The sequence below is a fragment of the Triturus cristatus genome, chromosome 2_2 (assembly GCF_964204655.1).
Source record: "Triturus cristatus chromosome 2_2, aTriCri1.1, whole genome shotgun sequence".
In the NCBI taxonomy this organism is placed as follows: Eukaryota; Metazoa; Chordata; class Amphibia; order Caudata; family Salamandridae; genus Triturus; species Triturus cristatus.
In genome coordinates, this window is record NC_140582.1 from 1,177,724,835 (window position 1) to 1,177,747,779 (window position 22,945).

At 45.8% G+C, this 22,945-nt stretch overlaps 1 protein-coding gene across 1 annotated transcript in view; it reads right to left on the minus strand.

The window, feature by feature from the left end:
* Positions 1–22,945, minus strand: part of CYP26B1 (cytochrome P450 family 26 subfamily B member 1) — a 91,797-nt gene that overhangs the window by 62,054 nt on the left and 6,798 nt on the right. The window contains exon 2 of the mRNA XM_085642754.1: positions 12,562–12,786. Within this exon, the coding sequence (XP_085498880.1) occupies positions 12,562–12,786 (225 nt within the window). The remainder of the gene's footprint in view (positions 1–12,561; positions 12,787–22,945) is intronic.

Consider the following 22,945-nt stretch of genomic DNA (forward strand, 5'->3'; position numbering starts at 1 on the left):
GTTCCAAATGTACCGGTTATGTGCAGCTCTTTAATGCAAGTGCATGACTCACTGAATTATAACAGCAGCACATTAACCACCAGAGAAGCCCCTTCTGTATCTTGCTGGACAATGGTAGACCTCTAGCAGGTAATTTTAACTCCACTGTTCTCAGTGGGCCAGCCCTGCTTGTGTTCAGCAACCGGATGCTGCTGCACTATCTCCTACCGTGTGTTGACTCGTTTTTTTACCCTGTGCAGTGCTGCGGTGCCTTTTCACTAGGTTTGTGCAATACATATCAAACATGCATTCACCATATACATGCATAGTTGAAGGTCCACATTTTCTGAAAGATATGCACATGCTGTAGAGGCCCTACTGTTTGTGAATGCAGGGCTGATTTGAGAGGCTGTTTATGGGGCTGTAAGTTAGTTCTGCAACTTCTGCTGTACCAGTTATGGCCTGCGCTCCCCTTGCCCATGGTATTATAGTTGTTAGACACACTGCTAATTGTGCAGAGTGTGTCCTTGAGAGGGTCAAACCGTGTTAATATATGTTCAGTGGCAATAGTTAAACGTTTTTAACATTTCTCGTTTAATATCAACTTTAAAAAAAGAAAAAAACTTGTACGACAATCCCGAGATGTCGAGAGCGTATGAGCCTGCCAGTGGGGGATAATGTGCTGCACGGTTTAATACTTTTAAGGTCCCGAATGCGAGACCTATTGGCAATGCCAATGCTTGTTTTCAGCTTACTACCACGCTAGAAGTGTGCTGAATTAAAACGGTAATTTAAAAATCATGGTTTAGGTAGAACCATATATTGTACCTTGAATCAATTTGGGTGTTGCCTTTTTAGGGGCGGTGCCCCCTCATTGACCTCTAACGATGTAGGCAATGCAGGGTATTTTTTTCTTTTAAAATTCTGGGTGGTTGCTGAACGCGCAAAGATTTAGTAGCTGTGAGCGAGAGGGCCTGCTAATGGTTCCAACTTCTGAACTCTTGGTGCCTGGCGGCAGTAAAAGTGATTACTAGCGCCGATCTCTCAGGGTTTTGAGTTTGAAGTTTTCATTTTATAGAGGGATGTTTCTGAGACTTTTAAGGTAGTGGTTGCTTGGAATAGGCACAATACAAGGAAGCGAATTCTGTAAAATTCGCTACCACAGAATTAAACAAGCAGTGGCAAAGCCAACATTTCTGATTTACATTTTCACTTATATCTCAAACCTATTGACTTTAATGTGCTATTGCATGGATGATTAGTTGGGTTCATATAGCACTTCCCGACCCTGCCAAGAAGCCGAAGCAGGCAGCTAGCAAACTACAGTGTGGGACTGCAAAGTAAGGACATGATCCATGGCCTATGTGAGGACAGTACGTGCTGTGTGTGAGGGCCAGATATGTCCTCTATGCAAAGTGCGGGGAATAAGGGATGACAAGTGCTGACTTTGGAACTCGGTAATCTTGTCACAAATGGTGTCAAGTGCTCTCTTTGGAACTCGGAAATCTTGTCACAAGTGGTGACGAGCTCTCTTTGGAACTAGGGAATCTTGTCACAAGTGGTGACAAGTGCTAACTTTGAAACTCAGGAATTTTGTCACAAGTGCTGACTTTGGAACTAGGGAATCTTGTCACATCGGGGCAAGTGCTGAATTTAGAACTTGGGAATCTTGTCACAAGTGCTGACTTTGGATTAAGGAATCTTGTCACAAATGGTGTCAAGACCTCTCTTTGGAACTAGGGAATCTTGTCACAAGTGGTGACAAGCGCTGACTTTGAAACTCAGGAATCTTGTTACAAGTGTTGACTTTGGAACTAGGGATTCTTGTCACAAGTGGTGACAAGCACTGACTTTGGAACTCAGGAATCTTGTCACAAGTGGTGATAATTGCTCTCTTTGGAACTAGGAAATCTTGTTACAAGTGGTGACAAGCGCTGACTTTGTAACTCGGGAATCTTGCCACAAGTGGTGATAAGTGCTCTCTTTAGAACTAGGGGATCTTGTCACGTGTGCTGATTTTGGAACCAGGGAATATTGTCACAAATGGCGTCAATAGCTCTCTTTGAAACAAGGGAATCGTGTCAAAAGTGGTGACAAGCGGTGACTTTGAAACTCAGGAATCTTGTCACAAGTGCAGACTTTGGAACTAGGGAATCTTGTCACAAATTGTGTCAAGTGCTCTCTTTGGAACTAGGAAATCTTGTCACATCGGGACAAGTGGTGACTTTGGAACTTGGGAATCTTGTCACAAGTGCTGACTTTGGAACTAGGGAATCTTGTCACACATGTTGTCAATAGCTCTCTTTGGAACTAGAGAATCTTGTCACATCGGGACAAGTGCTGACTTTGGAACTCAGGAATCTTGTTACAAGTGCTGACTTTGGAACTAGGGAATCTTGTGACAAATGGTGTCAAGTGCTGTCTTTGGAACTCGGGAATCTTGTCACAAGTGCTGACTTTAGAACTAGGGAATCTTGTCACAAATGGTGTCAAGACCTTTCTTTGGAACTAGGGAATCTTGTCACAAATGGTGTCAATAGCTCTCTTTGGAACTAGAGAATCTTGTCTCATCGGGGCAAGTGCTGAATTTGGAACTCTGAAATCTTGTCACAAGTGCTGACTTTGGAACTAGGGAATCTTGTCACAAATGGTGTCAAGTGCTCTCTTTGGAACTTGGAAATCTTGTCACATCGGGACAAGTGCTGGCTTTGGAACTCAGGAATCTTGCCACAAGTGCTGACTTTGGAACTAGGGAATCTTGCCACAAATGACGTCAAAAGCTCTCCTTGGAACTAGGGAATCTTGTCACAAGTGGTGACAAGCACTGAATTTGGAACTGAGGAATCTTGTCACAAGTGGTGATAAGTGCTCTCTTTGGAACTAGGGAATCTTGTCAAAAGTGCTGACTTTGGAACTAGGGAATCTTGTCACAAGTGCTGACTTTGGAACTAGGGAATCTTGTCACAAGTGCTGACTTTGGAACTAGGGAACATTGTCAAAAATTGTGTCAATAGCTCTCTTTGGAACTAGGGAATCTTGTCACAAATGGTTTCAAGTGCTCCTTTTGGAACTAGGAAATCTTGTCACAAGTGGTGACAAGCACTGACTTTGGAACTCAGCAATCTTGTCACAAGTGGTGATAAGTGCTCTCTTTGGAACTAGGGAATCTTGTCACCAGTGGTGACAAGCGCTGACTTTGGAACTCGAGAATCTTGCCACAAGTGGTGACCAGTGCCGAATTTGAAACCAAGGAATCTTGTCACAAGTGATGACAAGTGCTGACTTTAGAACTAGGAAATCTTGTCACAAGTGGTGACCAATGCTGACTTTGGAACTAGGGAATCTTGTCATAAGTGGTGACCAGTGCTGGCTTTGAAACTGGGGAATCTTGTCATAAATGGTGACCAGTGCTGACTTTGAAACCAAGGAATCTTGTCACAAGTGGTGACAAGTGCTGACTTTGGACCTGGGAAACCAGATACAAGTCTGGACGCAGGCTCAGCATCCTATGATTGTAGACAAATCACTTAGTCTCCCTATGCCTATACAAACAATCCGGCCTTGTGTAGTGGTAGAACAAAGTCGTTTTCTTACCTTGGCTGGCTCCTGCGAGTCCTTAGATAAAGTATTGATTGCATGATTGCAGTCTTTATGTATTTTTCTTATATAAGTGCTGATTTGATGTTTTGCTTTTTTGCGTTTTCTAGCACTAAAAATCAATAACTATTTCACAATGATGAGTTAGTGGCAAAGATTCTTTCTTCTTGGTGATCTCCACTCCCCTACTGTACTGTATTATTGCCAGGTCTTCTTTTGAATCCAGGCGAGGGAGGGTGTTGTTGTGAAAGTACTGACAGTCAGACCCCCACGGAAGGCATTTTTCTAATGTCTGTGATTATCCTGTGGAGAACAATCAGGACCATAGATGGAGCTACACATCAGGGAGCTACTGTGAAAGGGTACTCACAAATGAAGAGGGAGCTATAAGAAGTCTGTCCCCGCAGAGAGTCGGAGCAGAAGTAGCTTTAAGCAGCAAACGCTCGGAGTGAGTTTCAAAAAGGAAAAGGGACTGAATAATGAGCGAGCAGATCTAGGTCTTTCAGACCATGTGACAATACATTTTGGTGTGATTGCTACTATTAAAGAAAGTGCGCATTGCGCCAAAGATCACTGTCGACGTCAGTCTTTGTCCAGGTGTTGCCTGGAGCCCTGAATGACACTCCACAACATAATTCTGTTTTAATCGCCACTGTTGGGCCCGGAATGTTACTGCATGGTATATAATGGTGTCACCTGCCCAGAGTACCCAACTACGAGTATCTGGTATCCTGTTTTTTTATTTTTGACCCCAGTCTCAGCTAATTTAGTATGTGTGCAAAGGTATAGGCCTGCCCATTGATATGAGAAAATGACCAAGCAGATGTAACACTTTCCCCAACGTACACCACAGTAGCATTAATGAAGAGAGAAACCAGAGCTGGAGACAGCAAGCAGTGCCAGCAGATGGCAGCTGCTGCAGCAGCCACAGCAGAAGTGCCTGTGTGCGCTTGTGCGAATGAAGAGCAATGGGAACGCATAGGAACTTCTACAAGCCTCGATTCTTTTAAGCAGCTGCATCAAGAGTTGTCAAAACTTCACAGTGCAAATGTAACAACACAAAATACTAATTTATAAGGAGAGTTGGCTTCGAAGAGGGATTACTCTCCACCAATGTAACGGGAAGACTGTATACATTCGCGAAATGACATAGCATGGTCTCAGAATGTGGCAGACAACCCAACTGCTAAATGCTGGAAGGAGGCTTGTCCAAAGGAGCCAATAGCGTAAGTAAGCTGATCTCAAGACACTTTCTGTTTGTTTCTTTCTCTATGTATATGTTGTGTGTGTATGTGTCAGTCGTGAGACCTAAAGACAGACTATGAACTGAGAACTAACTGGTTACGGCACTTTGTGTGTTTTTGCCTAGGGAAACAAAGTCTAGTCAAAATCACGGGAACTAGACACTGTGAGTTGATTGTGCTGTCTATGTAGTTCGCCTGGATCTCGTTTTAACAGGTAAAACCACACTAAGTACACAATCTTCGAAACCTGGCCGTTTCTCATGTTTGCCTGAAAAGCAAATATGGGAGATTTTTTTTGTGCCCAATTTCGCTCTATAGGCTAACTTTTTTTTAAACGGACGCATTTGAATTATTTTGCTAAACATTGTAGCTCACCACTCGCAATTGCACCTTAAGTGAGCTTCTGCCACATTTAATATAGGGGAGACACTCAACATATATGGAAGGAGACACTATAAAACCCAGGAGGGTGAGGTTCTGATTACACTTACTGGGAAGATGTTGTATATGTATGTAATGATATTTCTATACCATAAACCTAGCTTGGGAATAACGTATCGCTGAACAGCGGGTGTGATTTGTGTGACGTCAAATCGGAGATTCCACCTTTGTTGTAGAAGCTATGATTACACTTGTGAGTTGGAAAAGTGATCATATCTATAAAGTGGAGGTTGTGATTCTCTGTGCTGTGAAGGGTTGGATTACACCTCGGAGGTGAATTTGTGATTATGTCTGTGGTGTGCATATGGCGATTACACATTTGTGTCTGAAGTTGTCAATCCGTGCAGGGAAGGCTATAAAATACGCTTGTGTGATTAGTACTTTAAGGCATAGTTTGTGATGTTGCCCTTGTGGAAAAAGTTGTGATTACAACTGTGAGATGGGGGCTGGGGGTGTTGACTAAACCTACAACTTTAATCTTACAGGTTATCACAACCTCCACTTTACTGGTGTAATAATCATACCTATGCATGTGATTTACTTTGCACGAAGGCAACAGTGTGATTACCAAGAAAACTACATTATAGAGCAACAGGTGTGTCTGGAGGAATGTGTATTGATGCAGGCCGGGAAGGGCATAGGAGAGGCGTATGATGTCTGGCTGGGGCATGAGGATACATTTAGAAGTAAGGGAGTGCAAGAATACGAATTACAATATACAGGAAAGAGGGATTATAATTGAGCTTAATTTGAAGTGTGTTTGCCGGTGCTCGGCACCGGCATTTAATTATCAACATTGACATTTATGAAAGTCCACCACAAGATGGGGCTATTTGTCTATTTAGGAGGTAGGGGACCACATCAGCAGAGTTCAACAGTTCAATATACATTAAAAATGAATGAAACCAGGGTATCCAGGCCATTCTTACAGCTTTTGGTGGCCTGGAATAGTACATTGTCACACTAGTTGGAGCTTGACGGTTAGTGGTTGTGTTGGTACTAGCACTTAGCAGGAGTCGCAGTTGTTGGGGGGAGGGGAGGGGGGCAAGTAGCAGTGGCCTCCTGAAAAATACATTAGTACCTGACACTACAAGAATAAATACGGCTCTTAAGAACAGCCATCATAGTTCCCGCGGTCATGAGTAGGTAGGTACCCGTGAAATTATCCAGTCCCTAACACAGTTTTCCTAGCGAAGTGCTCATGCTTCGCTGTTACTGAGAAGCGACGTTAAGTCAGTAACTGTGTGAAACATTTGGGCATTTTAACAGGTCTCATCAGAATTGTATGGAAAACTGCGAGCAGGCTTTCTGAGCCGTACATTTGGAAAATATTGTTTCAAAATAAAGTTACCGCAGTAGGAGGCTGGAGCTATTATTTAAAGAGCATCCCTGGGTTTCTCTGCGCTCCAGTTCGGCCGGTAAATGTGGCACCGGAGGGGACTCCGCCAGACGTGCTGAGTGACCGGAGCATCGCCACTTTAAGACGCGTTGAAGTTGGCGTCAGCGTTCAGGTTACTACCGTTCAAGTCACACGCGCCTAACGGCGCTGAGGACAGCAGCCTGCCAGACGCCTGCGCGCGCAGCAAGAGTTCACCGTGAGCCCAGAGGACAGTGGGCTATGCCCCCTCCGCACGCGGGAGAACAGGTAGGTGAACGGGATCCCCGACCCTGTCTCCAACCTCCGAGGAGCCTGGAGGACTAAAACCAAGGTGGTTAAATAAGCTTAAGACTCGCGCCACCTCTCCGGTGGTGGATGGTGTCGCCCTTTTAAATTTCTGCAGGCGTGCCGGGCGGTGGCAGTTGGTGACTGTGGAACGTGGCGGTTCGTGACGAGCGTGGCTGGCGCGCGCGGGGGCTTCAGAACCTGAACTATTTTACTTAAAGTTATGGCAGAACGATAGCCCTGAGAGAAAGTACCGCAGTGAGAACAGAGGTGTGACGAAGGCGCGTGACGCAGGGGACAGGGCACGTGACACCAGAAGGGCAGCAGCAGAGAAGAGACTGAAAGTGACAGGATGGAAACGTGACAGAGAAAAAACGGGAATGAAATTAGTTACGAAAAAAAAAGAGAGGAGAGTGAGCCAAGAGAAAAGCACGCCGCATGAGCGAAGAACATGATAGGCAGTGCTTTGAATGGAAATGTAGACGTGCTGGTACTCACTATCCTTAGTACCTGTTTGCTTCTGGTACTCTCCCATTACATGTATTGTATTTATTTGTTTATGAATGATTATATAACGCGAACTTTACCCAGAGGTGTTGCAGCAGTTTACAATAGAATAAAGTAAATTACATAAGGAATGAGAGTAGCATGGAAGTATGTGCAACTACCTGTAGGTACTCATAGTGAAAGTTGCATAGTAAAAAGGTACAGATATATTCAAGATTATAAGAGACGAAAAGGTGGCGCGAGTAGGGTGATACAAGTACAGAATACATCTATACAAAAATTGAGCACTCATGAGTGTCATGGGGTGAACTATTCATAGATGTGTCCAACCACGGTCCGTGCGGGTAACAGGGGTGGGGCCAGGTAAGGGGGGATTTCGAGGGACGATGCAGAGGGAAAATTAATTATTTATTTAATTTCCCCTCGGCATCGTCCCTCGAAATACCCACTTATCCGGCCGCACCGCTGTTACCTGCACGGACCACTGTTGGAGGTGTCTTTGGAAGAGAAGACTTTTAAGCTCTGTTTTAAAAGTCCGGAAGGAGGCGATGGCCCAAAGGATTGGAGGTAGCGAGTTCCAAATTCTAGTCGCAGTGCTCAACAAGGATTGCACAATGAGGCTTTCGTTTCTGAAATTTGGAGGCTGGAGCAAAAAAAAATTCAGCATTGCGAGAAGGTCTAGTGCTGCCTGATAGTTTGAGTTTGTTGGCCAAGTAGTGAGGAGTGGAGGGGTGTAAAGCTTTATAGGTGAAGCAGGCAGTCCCTGTACATTGACCTTGCTTCAATGGGAAGCCAGCAAAGAGAAATTAGTATGGGTGTAATATGATAATTTCTTTTGGCCCCGTAGACGAACCGTGCCGCTGAATGGATGAGGGATTTTAGAGGGGATAGGTGCCATTTGGTGAGGCCATTAAGGAGAGAGTTGCGGTAGGCCAGTCTGAAGTGAACCAAAGATTGGACCAGAGTTTTCAGGTCTTGCTCAGGAATGAAACGCAGAATCCCCCAGAGAAGGCGCAGTGTGTTCTTGGGCATGATGTTGATTTGGGGCATGTAAGTTCAGTCTTTTGTCCAGGATGACACCTATGGATTTGGCGTTGTCAACACTAGTGGGTTTGTTGTTAAGAATGTTCAGATTATCCATCCATGATTTAACAGGAGGAGGAGAGTTTGCGGTAGATAGAAGGAATTCAGTTTTGAGGGATTCCGATTTAGATAATGAGATATCATCTAATCTTGGATGGAGTTGAGGGTGGTGTTGAGGAATGAAATGTCATGACACCTTTAGGTAGAGTTGAGTGTCATCAGCATATAGGTGATAATGGATGCCAGACATTTTAAGAAGGTTTCCCAGCGGTTTCATGTAGAGATTTAAGAGGGTGGGCGCAAGGATCGAACCACGAGAGACTCCTTGATCCACAGCCTTTAATGTAGCTAGGCAGTATGCTATTTTGATCATCTGAGATCTACCCGAGAGGTATGATTCAAACCGTTTCAGCGCTGTGCCTTCAAAGCCCATTCTTTGTTTTAATGTATTCAGTAGATTTTTATGGTTAACCGTGTCAAAGGCAGCAGATAGGTCCAGTAGGATCAGGAGACAGGAATTGCCCGAGTCGAGTACCTGCAGGGCATCATCGATAACTTGTAGCAGGGCTGTTTCAGTGCTGCAGCCTTGATCGAAGCTGATATGTTGGGAACGTTGCTCTGCTACACAACTTTCAGTGATTTTAGCAAGAAAAGGGAGGTTGGTGATAGGGTGGAAGTTGTTACGGTCCTTCACATCAGCAGAGGATTTCTTTAGAAGTGGGGTAACCTGACCTGTTTTGAGGGCAACAGGAAGGGAGCCTTGGGTGAGGAAGAGGTTAACAAGGCTAGTCCAGTACGGGAGCCTGTAGGTGTAGAAGTCAATTGCAGTGTCGCTAGGGATAGGGTCAATAGAATGGTTAGAAGGATTTGTTTTCAGAATGCTCTTGAGGAAGGCATCTTCGATGATGAGGTCAAAGCTTTGCCAGGAGACTTTGGATTTGCAGTCCTGAAGCGGAGTAAAATGAGTTGCATGGTCCACAAGCAAATTCAGTTTTTCTTTGAAGAATTATGCAAATTCTGCTGCTTTCTTGGGAGGGTCATCAAATTTGCTGGTGGAGACAGAGTTGCTAGTAGTTCTGATGAGGTCAAATAGTTTTCTAGGTCTGTTCTTGACAGAGTCGAGGAGTGCTGAGAAGCGCAGTTACTCTTCCTTTCAAACTAAAGAAGTGCAAGTACTCAGTACTGGACAGTACCTGCCCATTTAGATCACTGCTGATCCAAGAGTAATGCAGGTAGCACAATAACATGACACAACACAAGGGGAGAAGAGAAGGGAGAACGGCTTCAAAGAGAGAGCCCCACAAGAGAAGCGTGATAAGAGAACAGGGGCACCACAGAAAAAGACCCCCAACTTTAGAGAAGGTGCATGACCAGTGCATTCATGCCAACATTAGAACTGCAGAAAGCGGGAGATTTAAAGAATTATAATAATCGAGGAATGTATTTTCCCCATTGACTTGCATTGAAGTGTGGCTAATTTCAGGTGGGAGAAAGCTAGGTGAAAATCATTTTGGGCTTTAAAAATCGTGAGTCTTCCATCTGAATGGAGTCTGTTGGTATGTATGTCATGGATACCTGTGAAAATATGAGCATAACTTGATAGAGAGTACAACAGTGTGAAAAGAGAGGGGTGAATAAGCAGGCATGACTAAAAGAAGGTGTGATTTATAGAGTAGTGTGGGGCAGTGGTGGGCGAGAGTATATTCGAAGGATGAGAACGGGACACAAGAAGAGCAGAAGGCTATCTTGGTGAGGAAAAGATGAGTGGGAGAATACTAAGAAAATCAGACAGATTGGTGGAAGCCTCTGTGGAGAAAAAAGGAAACTTTTTTTCAGCATGATATTGCTGTGAGGGCACTACAAAGTGAAACATCTGTGCCATATTGTGTAAAATGCACCGAAGTGTGCAATGGCCTATTGTGCCAATTTTGTGCCTCACGTATGATAATAGATATGGTATGATAATACAAAAAAAGCCACAGACGCATGCAGCCCCTTTTCTTAATATGGATCACATCAATCCACATCTTGTGCTGGTCTGGTCACACAAAGGGTGTGTTCCAGTGCAAATGATGAAACACTTTGCATCATGCCATATTGGGGGTACAGAGGTAAAGAAGTCTTCAGAAGGCACACTAAATGAGCGCCACGTATGATGGCATATAGATACCCCTGTACCCTTGAGGTGGCCTCTCAGGATGATTTCATGGGTGTCCACTTGCAGGCAGGTGCAGTCACTCATTTCACAAGGTCACACTTTCACTGTGAACAGGACATCTTTTTGTAATCAGATACACTGTCCTGTACTGCGCCCAGCAACCCAGTTAAAGATGTGCCGTGGAACAAAAAAAGACATTGTGCCCGAACTGTAATTCAGATTTCAATTTCTGTAGTAGGTTTTGGAAGAGAAGGTCAAATAGGCCATGTTTAAAAAACAGATTTTTGGAATATTGTTACTTGTAGACGCCAGTAGATAACATTTTGTTGACTGGCCTCCATTAAAGAAAGCATTTGCGAGGATTGAAATCTTTGTCACTAAGTAAATCCTCTTTTGCATCATAAAAATATTTTTATTTCTCTCCTAGAATCTAATCCAAAACATGCATTTTTATAGCTCAATTAAATTAGGTGGTTAATGAGGACTATATTGCTAACATAGACAGGAATTTAGTCATCTGATGCTAAGATACAGACAGGTGAAAATAAGATGAATCTTGGAGATAGAGTTAATGTTTTACTGCTAGGATTTAAACACTTACTTGTGTTTCTGAATTTTCACTGTAACGTTACATGCATTTTGCTCCTTTGTGTTTTAAATTGTCCTCCATTCTGCACTCTTATATTTCCCCATCTTCATGCTGTCATAAAGCTCAGAAAAAATCACAATATTCCTGCATATCTTGAGCCCTCCTTCCGGTCACAAACTTCTCTAAATTGCTTTTAAAAGCATAATATTCCCGAGCAGCATGAATTCAACTGCTTTACCTATCAGGAATCCCATAGCTCCATTCATCATAATTTATCCAATTTCTGTTCATAACTATTTTCCATATTCTGCACGTCACAAATTTCCGCATTAATAAATTATCACATTTCTTCACACCATGAATTCTCATGTTTTTTCCATCATGAATGTAAGCAATTCTTATTATTTCAAATTCACTATTACTGCACGGCATGAATGCTGTCATTTCTTTACAATGTGACTTCTCTAGAGCCTGCCACACCCTTTGCAAATTACAATAGCACACAAACTCTCCTGGGTAGCTAACAGGCAAATCGGAGTGTGCTAGTATTGTAAGGCATTTTCTCACTCCTGCTTGAGGGGTAGCCGTATGATCTGCCATAACACCAGTTACCAATGTTAGTAGCGGCCTGCAATTAGAGATAGCAAGAGAGGCAGGCCACAGAGACACCGCAATCCTAATGTGGGCCGGAAAGAGAAGCCTCCCAAGTGGGAGGTAAGGCCCAGGAGCTTGTGCTTTCTGGATATCTCTAAACTATGCTTTCCTGTCAGATTTGCCAGGTCTCCTCTGATGTGTATATTACCAAGTTATAGATAGATGTTTCGCTTTACAAACTCCATCTATTAATCAGATGTCTAGAGTGTATGTTAGCTATCATATGTGCCCACCTCCTTGCTGCTTTACTGTGTTAAGGCTTGCACCCGACAGAAAATAAGCACACAGTAGCAATATAAACCAACGGCCACCTAGTTTGGATGGTCAAACACAGATTTTGTTTCGGGATATTGTAAAATGATTACGTTGCCTGCAAATCGGAAAATGAGAAGCAAAAAGGGTTGAAGAGGATCTGAAACGTGAGGGATCTAAGTTTTACATTTCACAATTGTCAACGTGTTACAGGTTTAGTTGTAACAGTTCTAAGATTAAAGTATTTGGCATTGAAAAGTACAGGTCCTGAAGTTAGAAGCCAGTGTCTTAGACTTTATCTCAAACTATAGGTTACCAGCTAGGATGAACTGTAGAATGTTGATTTGGAAAGTCATGCACAAAGAAGGATGATAAAGCAAAATCTAATTCTTACCTTCCTCTTGTTGCGGTGTATGTCTCCAATGGAGTTGGCCAAGCTGTTGGGCCCAAGTAACGTCCTTGTGCTACGAGGCCATTCAGTGCTCACTAAGCTGTGCTCACCCATCAGAATCTTGCGTACGTTTTCTGCTCCTGTCACTCGGATTAGGGGCCGCCCCAGCAAATGCGTCTTAAACACATTACCATACTTTTCCCTTCTGGATGATTGGAAGCCCGACCCCTAAAGATAAAAAAAGGACACCGGTGAATGTTTTTTAACATTTATTTGTAGGGGATACAGCAACAACATGTTGGTGAAGGGAAATGAATGTGCCTATCTAGTTATGCAAGCTTGACAGAATACATTGATGATCTGTTTGTTGGTGATTGACTAGTAGATTTTATATTTAAGTGTATTAATAACACAGATGTGAGAGTATGGGCACGCCTTCCATTGGCTAGTATTGTTTAAAATAAATGTTGTTTATGTTATGTGTTTTCTTTTCTTTGCCCTTTTCTTCGTCTGTGATGGTATGAATTTGATTTACTAGGAGCAAACTTTGAACAAATTCCTGAATCGTATTTATTTTTGAAAAGTAGGATACTTGGAAGATGCTTTATATACACTAAGGTACTGTGATTACATTTTGTTCCAGTATTTCTTAGAAATGTAGTAAATTATTCTACATAAGAAAAATAATCTACTGATAGAACAATCTGCGAAATCACAATACTTGTCTGATCCAAAGAAGTAACTTATTTGTGAAATATAAATCAAATGAAAGACTTTTCTGCTGTGCTAAAGTTTACCCCTATTTCAATGCCACGGATGCCTAGACACTCTCTTCACTCCTCTATTTGTTGGGACTCCTTCTCTCAAAGTCAGCTTGCCCTATGCTCTTCAGTCTGATCTACATTTGCCGATCTCATCCTATATCATAGAAATCTGATGCTGTTGGCTGATTTGTAAATCATACATATTCAGAAGTCCGCTTGGCTGATTAGTGTCATTAGCTGCATATGTCCTGCTGTCCACTTGCAGAGCCACTGGAGAGCAATGCAGATTTCCTGATTCTGTCTTACGTGCTGGAAGGAACCTATACCTAAATCTCTGCTTGTGGAGACCGATTGTATGTATGACATTTGTAAAGCATGGGAAGCAACTCCGTCATTCCTAAAGCACAATTGCCGGATATACAGGTCTGATTCATGTGTGAACTTCCTACACCACAATTCTCCTGAGTTTTTCCTGATCCCGTGTTAACAACTGACCAGCTGTTCAGTTCCGGTATTGTCCACTTACGGTGAGCATTTTCCCAGTCCAGCTCTTTCGATTGGACCACCAAGATCAAGAAATCCCTTATAAGTGAAGCACATCACTTCTCTGCTGTGTAGTTTGTTAATGTTGGCACAGTGAGCAGATCTCTGCAGATCGTTTGGTGTTTGTTTTGCTACTGGCGGTGCAGCCATCTGCAAAAAAACATGCTAAGACCAACCAGAAGTGGATAGTTGGTTTGTTCACCTTCTACCAGGCACAGCTGGAGAAACTGGTTTGGGGTGGAACAGCATACGGATATCCCCTCCTAGGCATACATTGGTAGACTGCATTGTGTTTGGGAGTTGCCTGCTCTTGCTAAGGCACTAGCTGTGCAAGCTGTTCCTCCAGTAGGGGAAACACAGCATCTCATTAAGCCCCCCTCAAGTATAGGTCACAGAGACAATCTAATCACACTTATGGCACTCGCGAATGGAGGGGTCTAGTTACGGAGGACTACATTGATTTAATGAGGTGTGGGAGGGCAGGAGATCATATCACCATAGATACAACAAACAGGGTGCACCATCCCTGCTATGTATATTACCACCAAACCTGTTACTAAACCACTCCACGGACACTCTTGTCCCGGGTTAGACTCCTAAACAGGCAAGTCTTCTTTGTCATTGGTGGATCTTTGAGGTCTCCTGTCTTAAAGTTTGAAGTCACTAAATCAGTAATGTCCAAGCCCCTTTTCCCTGCATGATCTTCTCAGGTTCCCTCTCTCCAGTTACACACTGGTTAACCCCACTCTTGCTTTCAATTAGATCAGAAAGGCTACCAGAAACAATTCCTCTTGGAAATTCCTCTCAGCGACCATTAACACCTCGATTGCGAACTTCCATCGACAAATATCGAGCAAGTTTGGCACATCTCAATGTGAGAAGTGGTTTTATATGATACCAGCTGTCACAGGCCAATAAGAGCCGGGCTTAAGCTTTGTAACATTCACATGTGCATTTTATGTTGTCGGTGGAGGCTCTCAGGAAGGGGGTGCAGTCAGTGTAACTGAGAAACTACTACTTGCAGGTAGTGTGGCACCTCATTCTGAATAGGCAGGGTCTTCTTTTGTGTCATTTCAAGAAAAATAGCAAAATGCTTCTGTTTATTTGTTTTCTCCGGACTGTAAGGACACATTATCGTAAACAAATCAACGTATTTGTGCATACACAAATGTACATTTACTTCCTTGAAACAGCCTGCAGGCGTATGCAACACATTATTCAGATACGTGGTGAGTAGTCCTGTCTCACAACAGTAGCCAACAGTAAGAATTGCAGAATCTTGCTTTGTTTCATGTTTAGACACCCCCTCTGGACTCCTCTCTCCCCATCGCCACCATGGTGCAGCATTTCCTTCTATGACTGAACATTAAGGTAACCTTGACTAAACCTGCCCCCGTTGACTGCCAAACCCTATAACGTCCACTCTTGTCCCCTGACCTCAAGCAGCCTATATCCCACACTCTGGTTCCTATATCTGTATACACGTTGCCACTTCAAAATATCTTGTACATGTAACTTTTACCTAACTTGGACTAGATGAAAACTGTACCATGCATGAAACCTCTTCCTTGCCAATATACTGTATTTGACCTTCTTTCCATCTTACCTTCATCATGAACATTATATTCATTGCACCCAGACTGTTATATGATGCTCCACAGTAATTTTTATATTATTTTTTTACCACCGTGTATTGTGTATTGGATTGTCATGCTTCTGCATTAGTTTATAAAGACTCAAACATTCAACATTGAGTTAAGTCCAAGTTTTAGAACCCCCCCCCCCCCCCAAAAAAAAAAAAATATGTCAGTATGGGTTTTGAGACCTATTGTGACATCATTCACCGAATGGCCCTTTGAACACATTCTCTGTGGACCCCAGTCAGAACTAACCAGTCGCCACATACCAAACTCTATTTTCTTTGGAAATATTGTGAAAGAAAGGGTTGCTTGTATCAGAATTACCTCGCATCATATTCCTTGTGGTTAACGTTTAAATGTGCAAGCTTATAGTGGGGATTAGATCATAGGGTGAAGTATCGGACAGCACGCTAGCATACCTACCAAGAATAGGACGCTGAAAAAAGGGGCAATGTATGGCAGAATAGGAACGGACCCCAACGGTGTTGGAATGCATTCTGTTGAAGGGACTTTTAATATGGACAAAGTTTTCTTCACGAAGTTTGTGGTATGCGTTGGACTTTATCTGGCCACAAAACTTAAACATCGAAACAGATGCATAAAACTATTTCAAGTGCCTGACAGCCTCCTCTAATAGATTCTTTGCTTGAGTTGCTTCGGGTAAGCATGTGCTGCACCTGTGTCGTTGAGATCAGTAGAAGGTTGCCTGATCAGCGCTCCTGTGCCAGCCTAACAGAATATCCAACAAGCATTGGCATAGCCAATAGGTCTCGCCTTTGGGACCTTATAAGTGTTTAGCCATGCAACAGTTGCATAACTAAACACTTATAAGGTCCCAAAAGCGAGACCTATTGGCTATGCAAAGCGGCCGCGAAAGTGAAAGTGATCACGATCAAACATCAAAGCGGCCGTGCGGCCGCGAAAGTGAAAGTACTCGCGGTAAAGCGCGGCGCGCGCGCCCACGCACATGCACTGTAGCTCTAGGCTGGCCTGGTAGCACTTTTTGGAGCCCTCTCAATAAGTCTCGCCAGACCAGCGCATGCACTGGGTCGGGCGAGAACTAAAAAATATTCTTCTGAAAAGCACCCACTTCCATACCCCCTGACCTCTGCATGCAACCTCTCCTGCCATGTGTTACTCTCAATTTGAAAGTTATCTGATTAATAAGTAAATGTGTGTAGGGCAGACCATATCTCGGTCGAATTTAGGGGCTGATAACAGCCTTTTAGTGGCGGTTTCACCACCATTTTAAGCAGGTTTTACACCCGCCACATTACAATTGCGGGCGTGTCTTTTGCGGTCGGAAAGACGGACTGCCACGGTTCCAACAGGCTCAAGGATCCCATCGGACCGTCGAAGGGGAGTCATATCCCTGCAACGGTGGCAGTGCCTTCCAGGCACCGCCATAGGGATTATGATGACCCTTTACACCTGCCTTTTGGCAGGCAGAAGATGACTTTAGTGGCTCATAGTGCCCCCCCTTGCCCTCTGCACCCTAGATATGGGCATTGGGGGCACCTATGGTGCCCCCCTACATATCCCTGCACCATGTGGCTGGCGCCGCATGGTGCCTGCCACATAATGCAGGGGTATGTGCAGTGTGCCCATTTTGTCTAGCAGCACACGCCGCAACACAAAATATAGGCATTGCGACCGCCATGGTGGTGGTCCCATTGTAATGCCTATGTCAGGAGACTCAGGACCTCCCCGTTTCAGATACGATGGAGGGCGGACGCAAATCTTCCTGCTTCCTGCATCGTAATCAGCCCCCTTAGTTTGGGCTCTTCAGCGGAAAGTCGCTTCAGAATGAACAAATAATCGCTACTGCACTTTGTTGAGGTTGTGGGTCCAAGTGTGTATCCTGAGATGTGTGGGCAGATGGTAGATTAAAAGGCTAGATTTTCTAAAGAGTAGTTGGTTTGGCCGGGCTCCTAAAAGTAGTTTGAGACAGTTCCATGCCTTCGCCCTGAAGTCCAAAGGTCTGTCATTCTTGCCAGGTTTTTTGCCCCTTAAACATAAGCTCTGTGGGGAACTGAATATTGCTAGATCGGACGGTGCCCGTTGGTAAGTGTGGGGAGGCAGCACCTGCAGCTGCTACGGTCCTTTTTTCCAGAAGGTTTTTTTAATTAAATTAATCCTGTTACGCACAGTGGAGTGCTTTGACTGACGATCTTTTGGCCTCGTTTTTTCGTCTTCAGAGCCTGCCTGGCCTTCTGGCTGTGTACTTGTTGAAACCTTTTAAGTCGCTTAAAGCATTTGGTTAGCTCTTCTTGGTGATTGATTTACTTACAGGAGATGCATTCCCCTCGAATATTGAATGATTCAGCATACAACGTTATGATTTGTTGCCTTTGGTCTTTGAGGAATGATTTGACTCCTTCAGGGACACTGGATTGATTTCCATGTTTTCAGTCGCACGTTTGATGTGAATCGTATGAATTAAAGTATTGGACATTGCAGTGTAGTCAGCGAGCAGCACAGGCATGCTTACCTTCAGGTAGGGACATGGTGCAATCATCTCTGTTACTATCTAGTGCTATTTCTATACCGACTGCAGGTCTGGACTCTGTCTTAGGAAGCCTCCTCCCAGTGAATCTTGCTGTGAATTTTAGGAAATCCTGAAAAGACAGCTGCTTCGATTGGTCCTTTGACTTCACTACAACTTCCTGACTCGGTGCCCAGTGACCATCCACACACTGTGGAGACAGTGTCTACTGAACATCTCACCCTACTGTGGAATGTAGGAAGTGCGGTATTAGTGCTATACTTTGAAAACAAGAAGATTGCAGTCTCAAATACCCTGCCGCTTCTTCCCTTCCAAGGTACAGGTGGTATGTGATTGGCTGACAGTGAATGACCTTGTGGAAGGATGAATGCTTCTTCAGGGGGCGTGGAGTAAACTCCTGAGGGCAGATGCGTTGCGGAGTCCTGTGGAGTGGCGAGCAAGTGCGGAGCAATACTCCTTATATTGGCTTTTGGTAGTCTAGTTACCAACCTCCAAAGGAGGCGACTTACAGACCTCATGGGACCACAGGAAAAGTAGATGCATTGATACTGTTTGCTAGACTCAGCACCTGCCTACTCAGAGTAGCTGGAAGGCGCCTCATGAATATTGTAGCAGCATGGGTGTGCTGGTAAATGGTATCTTAATGGGTATTGTGTTAAGCCAATACCAAGAGGTGCCTGAGGCCTATACAAGACCTTTTAAGAAAACGTACCGTGCGTAGGTTTGATGGTTCTCCAGTGCACCTTCTGGGTTTTTACTATATTGGGAGTACGTGATAGGACCTCAAAGAGTAGTTGGATTTAAGAGGTGTTGTAAAACCCATTCGATTGTCCCAGAGTACATTTCCTTCCCAAAAAAAAGCAAATCCCAAGCCCCTCCAGCATTGTTGTTTTTAAAAAAATGATTTGACATGTGCTCTCTCTGGCCCGCAGCAGCGCTGAGCCCCATTGACATGCCTTCATACAGCACATGAATTACTTCTAAGGGCTGTCATTATCTTTGGCCATAACTGCGGATTCCTGGCCTAATAACTTTTCCACATGCGAAAAAGGGGCCTTTGAAACGCTCACAACACTGTGCAGATAATGGAGGCACCGGAGAGAGTGCAGAGAAAAGCAGGCAAACCAAAATATACAGCCGCGAGACGAGGGGCCTGACGCAAGAGCCGGGCCTCTTGTCGGCCTCTTTCAAAAAAAGTCTACAATTGCCGAAGAAGTGGCTGTAATATGAACAAGGCCAGGGCTGGAAATTCAGACTCAAGAGCCCAGTTTATGGAAACAGACCCACGGCTGTGAATCTCAAGAAAAGTTCAGGTGACCCCGTTTTCTGATCTGCGTAAATATAATTAAAGTACTTTTTGTGGCATTAATAAAGACTTATTTGTATAACATTTCCACTGCGCTGCACAAAGGCCACCTTTATGCGGTGTGAGGGTTTTTTTTTCGAAATGGAGTCCAATTTATACACATTTTTTGTATTTTTAGCTCTGGCCTGCGTGTGGATGGATGGAGCCTCTGGAAAAAGGAGTACCCTTTGAGCCCCCCTGTAAAAAAAAAAATCTGATACATTTCTTTTCAAAATAAAGAACTATTGAGGCCTCTGTGCGTGCGGTTAACCCGTTCGGTTTCAATTCAGTCATGAAGGCATAAGCAGGGGAAAGTCTCGTTTCAGCGTGGACAAGTTTTAAAAGAGTTATTCGTGGGTATAGCAGTCTTCAGTGTGTACAACTAAATCAGATGGATTACGCTGTATTTCTTTTTGTGAATTTACCAATACTGATTGAAATTGTACCTACATTGCTGTACACTGAGTGGTGGGAGGTAACCCATCCCTCGCAGTAGTTGTTGGGTGGAGTCTTGGTCAGTCAAGCCGTTTTGGGGAATGGTCTTCGGGGGCGGGGGTGATGGAATTAGTGTGGAAACCTTACCTTGAATTTGGACACTGGCGAGAGTCTGCTGTGTGCAGATTAGGTTAGAGAATGAAAGCATGCTCCAGCTAGGGGGCACTAGTGACTGATTGACTGGGTTACCATTTCTGCTTCACGACATTGTGTGATCCTCGGCAAAACAATTCGACTACTAAAGCTTCATTTTCCAGATGTGTGAAAACAGATACCTTAAAACGAATAGACTGCAGGGAAGATACCTGCATGTTTCACTTTCACGTCCTTGCCCCCCCTCCCCCCCCCCACACGTTGATTGGACCTCCTGTCTCTGGAGTTATTAATTGGCTCCATGGAGGAGCGCCCTCTTAACATTCTCTGAATTTACCGACTCCTTTTGTGGGGGGCAGCACGCCAGAGAGGCCCCACCGGCGCGGGAATGCAGCGCTATGGGTGGATTAGGTATGCTTGTGGTGAGGGGCGGGTGTTAGATGTGTCCTTCTAACATCTTCGGTCGTCCTCGACATCTCCGTGGAGGAGGGGGCGGGGGGGGGCAGGGGAGTATTAAATAGTGCTGTGCGCCCGCTCTCCCTGAGCATCCACTACTCTGGGCGCTATCTACGCTTCGGGTACTGCCTCCTCGGATGCCAGGGTTGCATTCTTGGCCCCTCTCTCTAGTGGGGAGTACCTACCCCTGCCTCAGCCTCTCACATCGCCTGCTCTCTGCTTCGGTGAGCACCGTATTGGGCGCTATTCCTATGATATGCGCTGTGTCCGCGGGAGACACTCGAGTCACTTCTTGCCCGAGAGTGACCGGCTGCGATCCCTGCTGGGTGCCCTGGCTGGAGTGGTTACTGGTTCACTTCCCCCAACCCGATATCCCTGCACACAAACCGCCCCCGTGCCACCCTCCCTCAACACTCCTCTCGGCTGTGGTAGAGGGCAGCTCTCTGGGCGCTATTCCTAGACAGCAGAGACTCCGAGGATCTCCCCACTCACCACGCCACGCCACGCCCCCGCCTGCTCCCACCCTCCTCGGGGCTGTGGGTGAGCGGGGCTCACTCTGACCCTCGATAGGGCATGAACTGGGCACGTGCCATGGACATGCTGCTGTATCAGTAGGGCACCCCTAGAGTCGCCCACACCAGGTGTGTGCTGTGGGTGATAATGGCACGCGCTGTGTTCCTGGATAGGGCACGGACTCTGGGCGCACGTGCTGTGCGTGTATAGGCTGCTGTCTCAGTAGGGCACCCGAGTCGCCCCACGCCCGGTGTGTGCTGTGGGTGAGCGTGGCACGCTGCGTGTCCCTGGATAGGGCATTGACTCCGGGCACACGTGTCGTGGACTGGCTGCTGTCTCAGTAGGGCACCCCAGCGTCGCCACACGCCCGGTGTGTGTTGTGGGTAAGCTTGGCACGCTGCGTGTCCCTGGGTAGGGCACGGACTGTAGGCACAAGTGCTGTGCCGTGGACAGGCTGTTGTCTCAGTAGGGCACCCCAGCGTCGCCACACGCCCGGTGCGTGTTGTGGGTGAACGTGGCACGCGCTCTGTCCCTGGATAGAGCACTAACCCTGCTGGACACACGTGCAGTGGACGGGCTGCTGTCTCAGTAGTCGCCCCACGCCCACTCCTGCTCCGTAAAATTGGATGGCAGAGGCCCATGTTCGCCACTTAGAAGGTTAATCCCGGGTTAATCCCGGCGCACTCAGCTCGCCATCACTTGTACACAGGGGAGCAGGTCGGCTGCCGGCTGCTGCGCCCGGAGACCCATCTGTTCTACTAGGAGGGCACCGGCAGATGTGTCTGTCTTCACGACGATGGCAGCGGCCAATGTGTGCGTGCCCCGCACAGGCGGAGGTGTGCGTGCCCCTGCGTGCACCTGTAGACCTTTCCGGCATCTCGGTGTGCCACCGTCAGATCCCTGCACCGGCCCTGTGTTCCACCGGCAGATCGCTGCACCCGCTCTGTGTGCCACCGTCAGATCTCCGCACCAGGTGTGTGCCACCGTCAGATCGCTGCACCAGCTCTGTATGCCACCGTCTCCTCCAGGAGGGAATTGGCAGGTGCGCGCGTGTCCCGAACCATCAAGAAGATGATGTAAATAGTGAAGCCGTGCCCCCGGGATCCACCGTGTCTGCATTCTTCCTGGCATCACTGCCCCGAGCGGTCCACAGCAGCGCTTTCTTTGGGCCAGACTCAAAAATGTCGATACGAGGCGCGTGAGCTAATCCCGGTAAATCGGTGTGCACTTTTGTGCTGCGCAGTTTAGAATCGGTGCACAGAATAGTGATGCGATCAATTACTTGTTGGGTGGAAAACTGACGAGTTGTGTGCACGCTAACAAAAACGACTCTAGTTGTCACCCGGCAAGGCTTTAAATGCACGTTCAGTAAACCGGAGCCCCCCCCCCCCCCCCTCACTTCAGGCACAGGCAATCATGCCATGCAGTCCCCAGCCCCTTCCATTAAACATGGCCTTGTGTGCGCAATCCTGACTGAGTGTTCTGTGTTATCCGCAAACACCTACCAGTCCTATATTGTCCAATAAACGCGCGTGCACTCACCCACGCCTTTAGCAGGACTGTCTAGTTTTAAAAAAAACAGAAGCGCGTATTTGTCACTCCTGCCGGCCCCTCCGAGTCCAGACAGCCGTACGTGTCCACCTCCAAGCCTCTCCGAATTCAGTGCAGTCCAAGAACGCTCCTGCGACCACCCCAAGACCATCGAACACCAACGACGCCGCTTTCTGACGTGCCAGTACTCCCTGTACTAGGAGCAATGTGGTGCACGCACCTCACGAGTGCCGCCGCTTCATGGAAATCAAACACACAAAACTGTGCGCATGCGTCTCAAAACATCCCCGTCTACTGTACACACCACTCGTGTGCACCCCCCGAGCAGTCCACACAACGCTGCAAGCGTGCCACAGACACCGCAAGCGAACTCCACCCTGCAAACGTCAGACAGCACTTGATAAGGCACTTCCAAGCGACCCTACTCCCCAATTGGCCGGGCGACACTTTGTGCACGCTGCTCATAACCAATGCAATCCTG